The following is a 16,590-nucleotide window of genomic DNA, read 5'->3' on the forward strand; positions in this document are numbered from 1 at the left end:
GGTCAGAGCTGATTTGTATATAGCCAGTGTCTAACCCAGGGTGGTGTGGAGTGCAAAAAAACTATGGATTTAGGCCCAGATCCTTGTACTGGGGTGAATGTATGACATTGTTCTACATTCTGTCCATCAACTGTGTTTTTTGCAATTTTCACCCCGAGTGTGCTGGGTATACTCAGACGTGAGTCCCAGGCTCTCCACACCACCGGAGTCAAGCTATCCAGGCTGATGAAGGCTGATAGCCAGAAACCGGTCCTTGGATGCTTGATTCCGGTCTGGGAAAGACATGGCTTGGTAGTTCGGACTGGACTGTTCCCATGAGGCACAGGGTCAGAGCTGATTTGCATATAGCCAGTGTCTAACCCAGGGTGGTGTGGAGTGCAAAAAAACGATGGATTTAGGCCCAGATCCTTGTACTGGGGTGAATGTATGACATTGTTCTACATTCTGTCCATCAACTGTGTTTTTTGCAATTTTCACCCCGAGTGTGCTGGGTATACTCAGACGTGAATCCCAGGCTCTCCACACCACTGGAGTCAAGCTATCCAGGCTGATAGACAGAAACCGGTCCTTGGATGCTTGATTCCGGTCTGGGAAAGACATGGCTTGGTAGTTCGGACTGGACTGTTCCCATGAGGCACAGGGTCAGAGCCGATTTGCATATAGCCAGTGTCTAACCCAGGGTGGTGTGGAGTGCAAAAAAACGATGGATTTAGGCCCAGATCCTTGTACTGGGGTGAATGTATGACATTGTTCTACATTCTGTCCATCAACTGTGTTTTTTGCAATGTAAAAATTAGTGGCTTAATTTATCACTCAAAATCTACATGGCCAAGCAGTGCGGAAGAACTGCAATTCTGTTATGAACTCAGCTGGTGGTAGTCACCTGTCTCAGTCTACTTGGGGGCATAGGGAGTTCCCAAATATTACTAGGCCAGATGTACAAAGGTTTTTTAGTTTGCAAATGCCCCAATTCGCAGAACGGGCTGTTGGTGCTGAAAAAATGCATTTTCCAATATACAAAGGTCAAATTTGCGATTCGGTAACCTATTACTGAATCACAAATTGGGTTTGCGATTCGGTATTAGGAGTGGGCATGCTTAGGGCGTCCTTAATACTGAATCGCAGTGGTATATGTGAATATTTTGAGATCAAAATGAGGATGCAAAACATTTGAATTTTACCACCCACTTTAAGTAGGTTGTAACCCATTCTCAAATTGGAAGGGGTCCCCAAGGGTCTTAAAATAGTTTTTAAGGGCAGGCAGTGGTTACAAAACTGAAAGAAAACTTTCCATTTTTCTTTTGTGAAACGCATCCCATTTTCCTGTAAGAAAAATGGGCTGCACTTCAAAAAGAAAAAAGAGCCTTACTGAAAAGCAATCACAGACATGGTGGTCTGCCAAGTCGAGCAGGCCACCATCCCTGTGCTTTTTGTGATTTCCATTGCGCAGCAAACAGGGACCCACCATATGAATATTAATGAGGTAGATCTACTCGCTACCCACTGGGAATCGCAAAATGTGCTAAAAACACATTGGTACATGGGTGTTCCCGATTACCAAATAGCGAATCGCAAAAATGTGCTAATTGGCAATCGCAAAATATACACTACGTACATCTGGTCCTTTGTTCTATAGTCCTGGCATGTATTCTACCTTATAATTAAAACACTGCAACCTCACTGACATCCTTGCAAACATGACTGATGCCGTGTACATCCCTTCAGCGGTGAGTAACTTTATCAACAGTCTGTAACACTGTCCTACTACTTTAGATCTCCAGATAAACTGATGGAAGTGTATGTGACCCCAAATACGTAGTAGTATTTCTCTTTCTGTAAAGGAATATTTTTCTTGAGTAGGTGTCAATGATCTTGAAGAAAAGGCCATGACAACTACCTTACTCTGCTCATCTACTTGTGTCAGAATGGTTCCTCTACCACAGACTTCAGTGGAGACTATAGATTTGTTCGACAGATGAAATCCTTGAACAGGCAGAGACCTTCAAATGTTATTTTTCAAATTGAAAAAAATCATTCTGGGACTCCTGTCCACCCAAACTGGCCTTCTTTAACAATTGTCTAAAACTGTATATATTCTCTGTGAGGTTCCTAAAGGACTAGTTACTTACCTTCGATAACGCCTTATCTTGTAGAGAAATAATCTAGCTGCAGATTTCTCAGAATTTCCCAGGCGACAGAGTTGGTCCGGAAAACCTTTGCTGGTGGAATACCCTTGCGCGTCGGTAGCTGGCATTGGTCGGGTCTCATAATGACGTCGTCCATTCTGGAAGTGACGTCCGTGTCACCTATATAGGCACCACTCTGGGATTTTTTGTACCAGGAGCGAGGAGGAGGGTCTGCAAGGAATCTGCAGCTAGATTATGTCTCTACCAGATAAGGCATTACCAAAGGAAAATAACTTGTCCATCTGAGACATCAAGCTGCAGATCCCTTACCTTCAAATACACTAATAGATACACGAGCAATACCATCCCTGGAGGAGGGACTGCTGACAAGTTTAGATCAGGCAGTCCTGCAGAACGGAGCGGCAAAAAAGGCTGTACTTGCAGACTTGACTGTCCAGGCAGTAGTGCTTAGTGAAGAGTGCAGAGATGCCCACGTTGCTGTCTGACAAATGTCAAGGACTGTAACACAAAGCTGCAATGCTGTTGTCGCAGCCTTAGCTCTGGTGGAATGAGCTCTTAAGCTTAGAGGACAACCCATCGAGAGATAGTCCTCTCCTGAACTGCACAAACTTTCTTTGATCCAACGTACCCCACGAAGAGTCAAAGTAGAACAAAGCTGCTCTTTTTGGGTCCAGATGGTAGAGTCTCACATCCTCTTTATACAGGTGCTGAGGAGCAAAGAAAGTGAGCAAGGTGACAGATTGCCCCACGTAGAATGGTATTGCCACTTTCAGTAAGAAAGAGGCCATAGCACCAAAGAAGTATAAGTCCATTTCTGGGGCTCCCAGTCCACGCTGTTCAAAGGGAAGTGTCAGTATTTCCCATGCCACCCTGGATACTTTCCTGCACATGCCAATGTTATACGGTAGGGAACTAAGCCACTTGCGGAAACACATCAGCAAGGAAATTGATAAAATAATAAACGAATACAAGAATTTATGAAGTACCATTATCTTAGCAATGGCCAGTCTCCCCTTAAGAGACAGTGGAAGCTTGGCCCAACGCACCGCACAGTGCTCAAAGCCATGTCATCAGTCTGCCGTAGTTGACTCATCCGAGCTCGTTTGACTCTCCACTGAGCCAGATCTCCAGATAGGGCACTGGGTCTTGCACCTACGTCAAAGGGAATTCGGACTCAAAACACTGGGTCGCTGTTATTAGGGGGAATATGATGGATTTAGCCCAATTGAGGTTTATGCCCGCCATCCCATCAAAACGAGTGAAATTCCCTAACGAGTGAGACCAAATTGTACTGGGGGTCTTTAATATACAGAGTAACGTCATATGCATACATGGAAACCAGAACTTTAGGGTTGGGGGAGGGTAGTGCAATCGCCAGCCTCTGGTGACAGTGATGCTGCCGTAGTCTAGCTGCATGGGGTTCCATTGCAAACACAAATAGTATGGGCGAAAGGGGGCAGGTCTGCCGTGTAACGCTACATATCAGGAAGGAGCTGCGGGGTGATTGTTCTACTGACCCACAATCTACTAGTGGGCTGGGCATAAAGAAGGCTAAATCAGTCTTGTGAACTTGTCTCCCCACCCAAAGGCTTGCCAGTAACTTGAATAGGTAGGGCCATTCGAGCAAGTCAACCGCTTTAGTTGCGTTCAAGAACACTGCAGCTGCGAAAAGGCCAGAGGAATAGGACACGTTACAATGCATGAGTGTCATTGCAACGCAGTCATTACGACAACCACATTGGAATGACCCATACCATTACAACGCAAGTCATTACAACGACTTGCTGTAGGGGGCGCTGGAGTTTGGAATAGTATAGTTTACTATTCCAACTCCAGTCTGTGTAACAGTAGGGAAGGTGTTGGATGTTAAATCCAGCACCTTCTGCCCCCTGCACCAAGTCGTTGTAATGAATTGCGTTATAATGGTATGCGATGTAACAAGGCGGCCGTTGTTATGACTGCGTTGTAATGGCATGCGTTGTATCAACTTCATTGTAAACAATGTTTACCGACCAGGGTCTATCATATGCAGGAGAGCAAAGAAAGCATGCAGGTTGAGGGCCGTGGATCAGCTAGATGCAAATGCAGACTGGTAGGGCGCACCATGGTCAGAGGTAGTGGGAGGAGCTGTGAGGCGATCAATTTTGTTAGTATTTTATTGTCCAAGTTTATCATGGTCAAGGGTTGGAAGAAATCACATCTTTGGGGATCCTTATCCGGTTTCAAAATAGTCACAATTGGGGCCTCCCAGAGGGAAGGAGGGAGCACACCATTCCATAAGGATTTTTCATACATAAGTAGGAGAGGAGGGGCACAAATGTGGGCGTAGTCCTTATAAAAGGGGGCCGTGAGGCTATCTAGTACTAGAGCCTTATCACCAGGTAAAGCACTAAAAACCTGGACTACTTTGTCCACTATAAAAGATTCTTCGCGGAAGTACCAGTAGCTCTATTCCAGCAAAAGAAGCTGCACTGCATCCATGTACGACAAGGGGTCAGGTGTGGTGAGGAGAGGGGCTGATAGAACGTATATAAGTTGGAGAAGGAAGTCATTTTCTGCTGTATATATCAGGAATTCTTCATCTCAGGGAGAGTAAATGGATGACATTGCTAGACACTATCCTTAGCGGGCTCAATGAGCAGGATGCAAGTTATGCACAATTAGCTTGTTTATGTTGAACTTTGACACTGTTTTTTCATGTACTTATTACAATGTTTTGTTCGACTGTTTACCTTCTCACCCCCGGGTCAAGAACCAACATAGAAGAAGTGGTCAGCTCATTCTTATGTTTATGTTAAAATAGATATAACAGGCAGTGTTTATTATAACAACATCTATGACAATTGGGGGCTTACCAAATCGAACTTTGACACTGTTTTTTATGCATTTACTACAATGTACTGTTAATATGTTTACCAATTTACCACTGGCTAAAGAATCAACTTAGAAGAATTGCCTGTTCATTTTTTATGTGCATGTCCAAATTGATATAATAACCAGGGTTCACTGTATCAACTTCCACTATAATTGTGGGTCCACCAATTCGTTGATATTGAATTATTTTCCCATTTTCATGAGATACCTCATCCAAACTCTTTCAATGTGCCGCGTCAATCTAGTCTTTTTTCCCTGGCCGTGCAGCACTAGCATCCAGCTGCTGCATGTGCGCGCGCGGCCAACATAAACGCGACCTTGCCTGGGCCGCGGCTGTTCCCCCGACTGAGCCGCTGGATGATCTATCTTCCTTGCGGTAAGCGCGTGTGAGCTTCCTAACAGTTACTAAATCCTCCCTAAAGCTAATAAGGCCGTGAACATCTCCAATCTTTATTTTGATTTTTAGATTGATACTTGAATCGGCACCCTGCGGGGATCACTGAGTTTGACCCTTCATACACTGCCACTGACGGACAGTGACTAGGTATTTAACCTTTAACCTAAATAGTCGGTGCATCACAATGTTTTTTATAACTTTTGTAACCTTGCCATGCCAGACTCCGTTAGACATTTAAATGTTACAACACGGTTTCACAGGTCGATCCCAGGTTGTCTCTCCTAATCGCTAACTTACTTTGCTTAATGTGATCAATTCGAACTTGGTGTTTTTCGAAACTCTTTAACTATAACGTGTTCAGGGCGGATGTCTTAAGTGATTTCGCTGTAACAGGTTTACACCTAAGGGTGCTGTTTGTGTCCATGACTAAAGCGCTTTGCTTGGAATATGAATCGGTTGGTTCCTTACCAAGTCACCTATGCACAATCGTCTTTTAACCCGGCTGGGTATTATTACTTCTATCAAACTGCATGGAAATACTTGACATATTAGGACATGCAGGTGTCTCAATATGTAAATATTAATGTATTGGTTTTAATGTTATGCCTCAGTATGCATGCGTTTATTAGACTTTTTGTTTTCCCTTTTTGGAATCTAAGGTAGACATGGTTCAATTGTGTAACCAACCCTTAATTGGGACCCTTGATGATTTGTATGCTACCTTTACCATTCACAGGTATTACCCCACGCTCACCTCCAAGAGGAGCCTGCCGGCCCTTTCAAAACTCCCCCCTTTTGGTAAATAATTTACATTAGATGTATGTGTAATTTGGCCAATTCACAGTCCTTTCATCTAACTTCCCCGTTTTTAACTTTAGGTGCCCCTCCTCACTTCACGTCCTAATGAAGACCCACTGTAAGGTGCAAATAACCTACACACAACAGGGGTCGAAACGTCGACTGTTATACCTACCCAGCTTACAACGGTGTATTACTACTGTGTTACAAAACAAATGGGATAGGATGGAATGTGATTAAACCTATGTATCGGGTGACTAATTACAGCACCCGTGTGATTTAAACTTAGGGACTGTTGTTATATCACATGCAACTTCTACGACTGTCCACTCACTACCTTACCCTCACAAACCTTCTGTCCCACGACCCTTCCCCCATTTTTCCTTTCTTATGGGCACTAATTTAAATGTTGATTATGCATTGCACATGAAATGTATGACTAAGAGGATGTGAATAAACAACATTCCTCTTTAAACTCAGGGTACGAGTGATACGTATCTAAAGTTTGTAAACTCTTCTGTGCATACAAATTCTATTTAGTCTGGGACCCCTTTCTCTGTACTATCTTCTGCTGTATGGCATCCACCCCAGCATGTGTGTTCTGCTGATCAACTATATATTCACACGCCCAGGGTTTTCGCCGCAGACCACCCAGGGCTTTACCCCCTTGATCTCCCTCTCTGCAGCACCTTGCCCGGGCCACCCTCTCCAGACAAGGCATTTCTCTGTACACTGCATCCTCGAACTCTGAGAGTTTGCTCTAGATGTATGCCAGGGTGGATTCCCTAAATGTGTAGAAGTATTGAAGTTCTAAGTCTCTAATCTCCACCTCTAGTCTTGTCAGCTCACCTAGCAGCGCCCTAAGTACTCTAGCTTGCTTAGCTACACAGAACCCACGGATCATTAACTTGAAGGCCTCCCAAATGATGAGCGGGGAGGAGACCTATTGCTCATTGTGGTCAAAATCCTCAAGGATGGCCGTCCACACCTCTCTTTGGAATACCTGGTCCCAGGCCGGTAATCACCATGAAAAAGGATGTGATGTGCATTCAACTTGGGCATGATCTGACAGTGTCTGAAAGCTGCAAAATCTGAGTGGGGTTCCCCCTGCATCGGTCAGCTGTGACAAACCGTGAGCTTGTGTACTGTATGAAGGAGGGGAGGGTCAGAGGGGTTGATAATGCCATTATGAAGGTCACAATGGAAGTCTTGGGTCTTGCTCAGTAAATTTAATGTACCACTACTGACAAAAAAGTAGACTATAGCATGTGACATTGTTAAAACGTCCTTTACAGAACTACTGATACTTTTACAGCTTTTAGTTACTTAGCATCGTTCTAGAGTTGAGTTATACCAAGGATCTAATTTTACTTACATTTGTGAATTTTATCGACAGAAGGAAACCCTTATCACATTGAATTCGAATTTAACCAAATCTGCTCAATCAATAAATCATATTCAATTATTTCAACTGTATAACAATGACTTAGTAGGGACTATAAAAAGTAAATGAACTGCCAACATACTACAATACATACCTAAAGCATTAAATGTTGCAATGTGCTTCCACATCTCTTCTTGGGTGGAATGTGGTTGCCAAAGCAACGCATCAACATCGTGCCGCAAACAGAAGCATGGCATCTCTTCAGGATTTACAACGACTGAAAAAAGATACTGGTTGCTCCCAAGATTTACCTAAAGGGAGTAAAACATATACATTATCAAGTTTAATTTCAATCGATGAAAATAATGATACACGCATAACCAAACACAAAAAAATATTTCGGCATCAAACAACCTACAGGAAAGAAGATCTGTAAACAAATGTTATGGGACAACACGCACAACAGAACTGTGAGAAAAGATCTGGAAAGACGAAGAAATACCGTAGTAAGCCATAGAAATATTATGACACGCAGGACATGGATTTACATTTCCGATGAGATGAAGCGGCCCAGTCGAATTGTGCCTACACAAATGTAGTCAGTCCATCGTTTATTTACTCAGAATATCCTTTTCAATAGGGTACAATAAGGGTACCCACTGTTATCCGACGGGACCATTATGGTATGGTTTGCTAAAATTAATAATACAGAACATGTCTGGGTGCAAGTTGATCTTTAAGGAGTGGCTACATTTCAAAAGCCATCAGACTTGGTATCTGGAAAACATGTGATGACGTAAAACAGTTGCCAGTAATACAATCAATAAGGCCTGAGCTCCGAAAAGAAATGATTTGGGGAAGTACTCTATGGTCAAAAAGGGAAATAGGGAAGAAATATCAGAAATATTGAATAATTAGAGCATGTGCAAATATGATGTCATACTTAATTGATTTTCATGACAAACATGGAGAGAAAGACATTTGCAAAAGAATGATGCATGAAGCATCAGTCCCAATAACGCGTAGAAGGCTGAAGCAATTAACATCATAGAAGCTAGAATGACGTTATCCAATAGTATTGCTAAAGGAGAATCTTTGAGAAGTATACTAAGTCTTTAGGTCCTGAATCCCGTTGAGTGACAGCCTGGGAAGGTGGTTCATTAATGTTAGAAAGTACAAACTTGTGTAACTGACAGATATTCTCAGGGGTTGCCTGGATGTCCTAGTGCTGTGATGGCGTTGTACTGGGTCATTTATCATGGGACATAAATAAGGAAATTCCACATGCAGAGTCGATCTACCACTTCTGATGAGGAAGCACAAAGGCGATTCCTAATGTAATTTACTTAAGTCTCTCTTAACAAGTACATGGATTTGTACATATGCCATTACAAATGCTCATTTTCTTTGGCCCTATATAGCAAACTCGCTCGGGCCCCGTTTATCAGGACACAACATTAACTGACGTTCACATGTTCTAAGACAACATAGCAAAGCCTACCAGCAGAGGTATCAATGTCAGGAGCAATTGAATACCTAATTGAGTACACTTCATTTAATGTGTTTTTTTAAGCGTTGATGTACCATGTTCTATTTGTAAATCCATCTGTTTTCCTAATTATTTAAAGGCATAACAAAATACCCAAGCTAAATTGACAATTTGCAATTCAAACTAACTTCAAACACGATCCAGAAATTCAAGGTAAAAGCCTTGCACTGAGTGATAAACGTCAAATTCGGGTTGGATATATTCATCCAAGCCTGACATTCCATTTGTTTAAAATGAGTACCACACCAGGTCATAATCAGGTCATTGATGCATCTCTTCTAGACCACCAAGGAGTCTAAGAATATATAAGTACTGACATATGTTAATAATTAGCCTAAATGAGAGCCCTGCAAAACTGATCAGATTTGGTGCAAAGGATGCACTCATGCCCAATATTTTCTTTAGTTAAAAAAACTTTGTCTTTCAAAATGAGGCAGAAGATATTTTTTGTTAAACCTATAAAAGTAAGTTGCATACTAGGGGCTGGTAGGGCTCTACAATACATTCTTAATCTTATCAAGGGCAAAACACAGAGAAAATATTATAAAGGCAATTTATAATTAATCTACATAGCAGCTCTTCCTCAGGGCCACATGGGTGGTTTTTGATCACATAATGGTGTAAGCATGAGTAAGTGGTACATACATTTTATTTAAAAAAAAATCCACATATGTAAACTGGGACATCTATTAATAGTATCATGCAGCCAGTGAAGGATAGGACAATGGCTCACTGCCCCTGTGTTTTATTTTAATCACCACGGCCTATTAACAAAGATATTTTGGAGTATGTAAAGTATTAAAGGATTATGTTACTTACCCTGTAAGCATCTATTCGTCGCATGTAGTGCTGCAGATTCACATGCTATGCATACTCCTTCCATCTAGTGTTGGGACTGGACACTGCAAGTTGTTTTTCCCTCCAGGACGTTTTACGATTGCCGTTGTTTCTCCTCCCCCTCAATGCATTGCACATGTTGAACGCTGTTCCTTAGAAAGTCTATTTTCCCCTTGCCATGAATGGAGTGAGGATGTAGTCTGCTTAGTAGGACTTTGTTATTAGACATGCTGTGTAGGTATTTTGTTATCTGATACCTGCTGGGGAGGCAGGAGGGTGCATATGAATCTGCAGCGCAACATACTACGTATAGATGCTTACAAGTAAAGTAACATAATCCATTCGTAGCATGTGCTGGCTGCAGATACACAAGCTATGAATGAACTGTAAAGCATTCCCCCTACACGAGGTGGCTTTAAGCATAAGATGGTGCAGTTGTCCCGAATAACATTTGAAGGAATGTTTGTCCAACTAAAGCTGGTCTTGATTGAACATCCAAACAATAATGGTTTGTGAAAGTGTGTGCGTTTATCTCTGTTGCTTTGCAGATGTCATTTAGAGGGTTATTTCCTTAAAAGGCCATAGTTGCTCCTTTTTTCTTGTTGAATGAGCTTTTGGCACAGTTGTAAATGTTCTTTTTGCTTTTGCATAACATATTTGAATGCATTTAACAATCTATCTTGCTATACCTGTCTTGGATATAGAGTTTCCTTTTGTTGGATTTGAAAAAGAAATAGAGTTGTTTTGTTTTTCAGAAGGGTTTAGTATATTCCGCATATTACTTAAGTGCCCTTTTAACGTCTAGTGTATGAAAAAAATGTTTTGCGAATGTTTGTGGTTTTGGTAAGAGAACCAGACACTCCAAGGTTTGATTTAAAAGAAAAGGAGAAAGGACCTTGGGTAAAAATGTCGGGTCGGTACCTAAACGTACTTTGTCTGAGAACACTTGGAAGTAAGGTTCTTCAACTGAGTGCATGTATCTCGCTTACCCTACGTAAGGATGTTATTGCTACCAGGAAAGCTACTTTCCATGTTAAGCATTGCAATTGGCAAAGCTGCATTGGCTCAAATAATGGCCCCATAAGCCGGGTTAAGAGAATGTTTAAATTCTACGCTGAAATTGAAGGCGTGAGTGGTGGAATGATTCTTTTTAAACCTTCCATTAAGGCTTTCATTACAGGAATGCAGAAAAGTGACTGGTGTTTACAATTTTGTAAATAAGCTGCATTAGTCGCGAAATGTAGGCATACTGAGGTGTATGCTAACTGTGACTTTTGCATATGTTACAGGTAACATATTAGTTGTTCTGTTGGGGAAGAGGGATTATTGTGCCCTGTAGTACAACAATGCACAAAATACTTCCATTTGGCTGCAGAGAAAGCCCTTGTGTTAGGTCTTCTTGTTTCTATATGAATATTCATACATTTGTCTTAGGTTGATTGAGGTATCCAAATTCTCTCAGGAACCAACTTGCAAGATTGAGCTTTTGAGGATTGGGATGTCTCTCCAAGGCTTTGCTGTGTGTGAGAGGTTTTGGATGATTGGATAGCTTCTTGTGAGGCTGTAGAGAGATCTCCAATAGTGTTGTATACCATGGCTGACAAGCCCAGGTGAGTGCTATCAGAATTAAGATTATGGAAGTCTTCCCAGTTTCCTGACCCCAGAAGGTATGAGTGGGAGAGGAGGAAAAGCTTACGCAAATATCCCAGACCAGTTCATCCATAGAGCAATGCCCTTGGACTGTGGATGTCTGGATGCTAAGTATTGGCATTTAGCATTTTCATTTGCTGCGAACAGATCTATTGCGGTGGAGCAACCAACGTTTGAAGTATGTTTGTAACAATGTGCTGTGCATTTCCACTTGTGAATCTGCTAGTGTGGTCTTCTGAGGAGATCTGCAATTGTGTTGTCCTCCCCTGGTATGTATTGTGGTAGGAGGTGGATGTTGTGACTGTTCGTCCATTTCCATATCTTTTGTGCAAACTCGGATAATCGTATGGTATCGGTTCCCCTGTTTCTGAATGTAATACATTGCGGTCATGGAGTCTGTGCATAGAAAGGTCTTCCCCACTATGTTTATGAGGAACGCTTTTAAAGCCATTGCAATAGGCACTACTTCTAACATGTTTATGTGTAGAACCTGTTGTTGTGTTGTCCAGTGTACCTGAACCACAATGTCCTTCATATGAGCGCCCCATCCCAGAAGTGATGCATTGGTGATTATGTACAGAATTGGATCCTTGAAGGCTCTCCCTGTTAATATGTTTGTAGTGTTCCACCACAATAGAGCCTGATGAACCTTGGGTGAAACAAACACTAAATCTTCCATTTATTTATTTGGTGTTTTCTATAACACGAACATGACCCTGCGTAGGTTATCGGAGCGCTTTACAATTGCATTTCCAAAACCAAAACCATTTATGTTTCCAAGTCATCAGTTATTGTACAATGATTAGAACTAAACATTATGCTTAATATACATTTATACAATCCCACAAAGGATTAATTATCGACGAGAGGTAGCAAGAATACGATCAAGACAGGTCCGAAGACAATAGCTAAACTGTTGAACTTATGGGAGATATTTCCTTATATAGAAAGATTTTACTTCCTTTTTGAATGCCGCGATGGATGGGATCCTTTTAATGTTAGGCGGGAGAGCGTTCCAGATTCTAGGAACTGCACCGGAGAACGCTCTGTCATAAGTTCTTTTCTTACAAAAGCAAGCCGGTTTCAGTAACAAGTCTGCATGGCTCCTGGAAAACCAGCACCCTCCTTATAGAGTGAGTTTCTGGGCTAGGTAACCTGGGCTTTGTAATGTATCGCTTTGTGAGTGATACATGTCAACTTGAATTGAACTCTTGCTTCGAAGGGCAACCAGTTGATTGCTTTCAAATGAGGGGAGATATGGTTGAATTTTTTGGATCCAAATATTAGTCTTGTGACTGCATTAAGACAAGCTTTCAGTGAGGCTGTTGAGATCTTGGGGAGCCCGGCCGGAGTTGTGCAAGGATTTAGGAGAGTCAACAATCTTCGGAGTACACTTTAAAGCTGTGATTAGGTTGGTCCATCCTACTAAATTTGATGTGCTTTTCTGGGGCGTAATCAGCAATTCTGTTTTATGAGGGTTAAGTTTCAGGTGGTTGGTAGTTAGCCATTGGAGGGTTCTCATTAGTGCCTGGTTCATGGTACTTTTCTCTTCTGTCGATGTGACTTTGATGTACAGCTGAGTGTCATCTAAGTGCATGTGGAAAGAAATATTTGCTTTTTGTAATGTTTCCATGAGTGGTTCTACGTACAGATTAAATAACGCCGGAGATAGTGTTGACCCTTGCGGAACTCCAATTGCATTTCTGGTTGAACCTGACAATGCTTGGTTGACTATGAATTTTTGCGATCTCTTCTCAATAAAGGAACTAAACCATTTGAGGACTTTACCCTCTAGTCCCATTTTGTTTTTCATGCGATCCAGTATTTTAGCATGGCTTACAGTGTCAAAAGCCGACGAAAGGTCCAGCAGGTTTAGGAGACATGTTTCGTTATGGTAGAGGGCAAGTAAAGCGTCATCCACGATGTGCAGAATTGCTGTTTCTGTGCTATGGTTTGGTCTGAATCCTGATTGGAAGTCATTTAACATACTGAATTCCGAAATATGAAGGTTCAATTGTTGATGCACACATTTTTCCAGGACTTTGGCTAGCATGGGATGTTTGTTACTGGTCTAAAATAGTTGGGATCGGAGGGGTTCACTGTTTTTTTTTTTTTTAAGAGTGGAGAGACTTGCCCAGTTTTTAGGCAGACCAGTATTTGGCCTTGTGTCAACAAAGTATTGATGACCTTTGTCCAAGACGGGATGAGCTGATGGTTTATAGAAGACCAACACTTTGCAGGAAAAGGATTGTTATAATGATTGTTGGGTTTAGTGGTCGAAATGATCTTTGCAATGTCTAGTTCACTGACAGGCTTGAAAACTGACCAACGAGCATTGTTTTTTTGTTTTTCTAATTCTAGTTGAAACTGAAGTTCAGCTAAGGTGCTCTTACCACTTACAAGGTCTATGGCTGCTTTTTTGAGCTACCCCTCCAATGAATTTGCTTTGTCTTTAAAGAAGGAGGAGAAATCTTCACTGTCTAAGATTGTTTTTAAAGTGGCTGGGGCAGATTTGGTAGATTTATTGGATTGATCTTTTAGTAGATTGAATCATTTCCTTGGTCTGTTTATTGCATTATCAGTTAGTTTTGACTTTAGAATACTTTTGTTGTAGGCTTTCCTGGACTCTAATTGGGTTAAGTGGGGCGATGAAGGGTGTTGTCGCCATTTAACTCTAAGTCTCAGTAAACACCTTTCTTCATTAAGGGCACTATTAAACCAGGGGTCTTTGTCAGTGATACTTTTGAATTTTAAAGGGGCTACGTCCTCAATAATGCTCGACATTGTCTTGTTATAGTGCTTCGTGAGGTCACTGACGTCAACCATTTTCTTAGGTGGTTGCAATTCTATTTCACAGTGAGCTGCGACGTTATTCATATTGATTCCTCTAGTGTCGCAAGTACATTTTTGGGGATTAATTGGTTGTGAGGACATTTTGGTTTTTATGAAGGGTATTTCGAAGGTAATGATGTGATGATCAGATCAATCGCAGGGGGTGATTACAATTTTATCGATAGCTTTTTCTTTAGCTATGATCCAATCTAAGGTAGAACCTTTGGAGTGGGTAGGTAGATGACATTCTTGGACCAGCGAGTGGTCTTCAAGGAAGGCTTTGAAAAGGGTGATCTGACTGTCAGTATGATCCTCCCAGGGAAGATTGGAGTCTTCTAAGAAATATTATTAGACTGCAGATTTGAGTTGGCAGTGATGATTTCTATCATCTGGTGTATGAACTTGGTCTTTTTACCCGGGGGTGGTAGAGTGCGTGGAGTTTACAGTTTTGGTTATCAGACGATCTTAAGGACATGCCCAGATATTCACAAGACTCCAATAGGTCAGATTGTATTTTTGTGATGATAATGTCTGATCTATGTATACAAGTAATGCCTCCTCCCATTTTGTCACGTCTGCCCTGTCTCATAATACAGTAATTCGGGGGGGGGGGGACTAAAAGATCTAGGCATGGGGAAGAAGAGTCAGATAGCCATGTTTCTGTTAATATGGTAAGGTCAATTTCTTTGCTTAGTATGAGGTCGGCTATGGCTGCAGCATGTTTTTTTGCTGACCGACAGTTGAGTAGTATGCAACGAATGTGTTTCTGTGGTTTGATCACTAACAAGACAATCTTGTCGGGAATCGATAACACATTTTTTTGGTTGCCAAAATTTAGCCTTCTATTGTTAGGCTTAGCAGTTCTGTAAGAATTCATTGTGACTGTCTGAATATTGTTTTCACCCATCTTAGTGGGAGTACTAGGGGTTGGTTTGTATGAAGACCGAAGGGTTTGGATCTCATTGTCTGTCAGATAGCGGAGTTGCTTACGGGGGCTGAATATTCTGTTTGACGTAGCAATAGAGGTATATCGAAGTTTAAATTGTGTTTCATTAATGTATTTCTGTAGAACCTCCATTTTTGAAAGCCATTTTTCTGATAAGCACAGAAGGCTCTTCATATCTCTAATAGCGAAATGCATGGCTTGTAAATCTTGCTGGATTGCGAACTGAGATTATCAAATTCCCTATTATGTTGAGGGGGTCTAATCTTTTCAAACTCTATTCTAGGTTGAGTAATGGTAGGTAGTTATATGGTGCCCCTGTTGGAATGCTAGCATTGAATATCTCTGAGTGATAGGGACAACTGTTAGTTTGTTTTGTGCATGTTTCTTTGTGGCTAGAAGCTGTTTCGCATTTCCCTGTGTCGGTCATATGAGTGCCTCTCCAGTTAACCTGGTCAGATACTGTTGATTCCAACCCACTAACTGTTCCCGGTAGAGGGCTGTGATCAGTGTTAGGGCTTGTATAGGAGCTAGAGTCTCTGTGGTTAGAGGTGGATAATGTAGCTATAGTTAGATGTGGGCTGTTAATCCTATCTTTAGAATTACTGGTTTCCTGATTGAACTGGTGGTGCTCATTAGTGATTGTGTAATCCATCGCCATAGCTTGATTCGTCTGTTGGGGATCTGCCGTGATGACGTTTTCAATCACGGCCGGTTGATTCCCATGTGGGGCGATGGCTTGTGAATTCTTATTTGGTCGGATTCTTGGGGGGGTGCTGTTAAGGACATGAATTTTTAATGTTGAGAAATATTTGTCAAATCATTCCAGGTCTTTGTTGGCAGCTTGAATGAGAAACGTGCCGTTTTTATAACAAGTTATGCTTAATGTTGCTCTCAGTTTTCGAGAGGGTGTTATTAGCATCCTAGTGCCATAGGGAATATTTTTCGATTCCTGTATTTTCAGCGAGTTATTTAAGGTATTTTGCCATTTTAGAAGTAAAGAATATAAAGTCGTTAATAATTGCATCTTTTTTATGTTGAAAAATGGGTCTAAGATTAGAGTTTCTCCTGAGTAAGTTATGTTTAAAAGTTTTGGAGGCATTTGTGGAGAGATTAGGAGGGTATAATATTGAATATGAATTCTTTCCTTCAGGTTTTAGATGCTGCCCTGACATGGTT

At 41.6% G+C, this 16,590-nt stretch overlaps 1 protein-coding gene across 1 annotated transcript in view; it reads right to left on the minus strand.

Moving 5' to 3' along the window:
- NUDCD1 (NudC domain containing 1) overlaps nt 1-16,590 on the minus strand; it is a 469,559-nt gene that overhangs the window by 40,109 nt on the left and 412,860 nt on the right. Inside the window, exon 9 of the mRNA XM_086966120.1 lies at nt 7,755-7,911. Coding sequence (XP_086822246.1) covers nt 7,755-7,911 — 157 coding nt within the window. The remainder of the gene's footprint in view (nt 1-7,754; nt 7,912-16,590) is intronic.

This window comes from Lissotriton vulgaris, chromosome 4_1 (assembly GCF_964263255.1).
Source record: "Lissotriton vulgaris chromosome 4_1, aLisVul1.2, whole genome shotgun sequence".
In the NCBI taxonomy this organism is placed as follows: Eukaryota; Metazoa; Chordata; class Amphibia; order Caudata; family Salamandridae; genus Lissotriton; species Lissotriton vulgaris.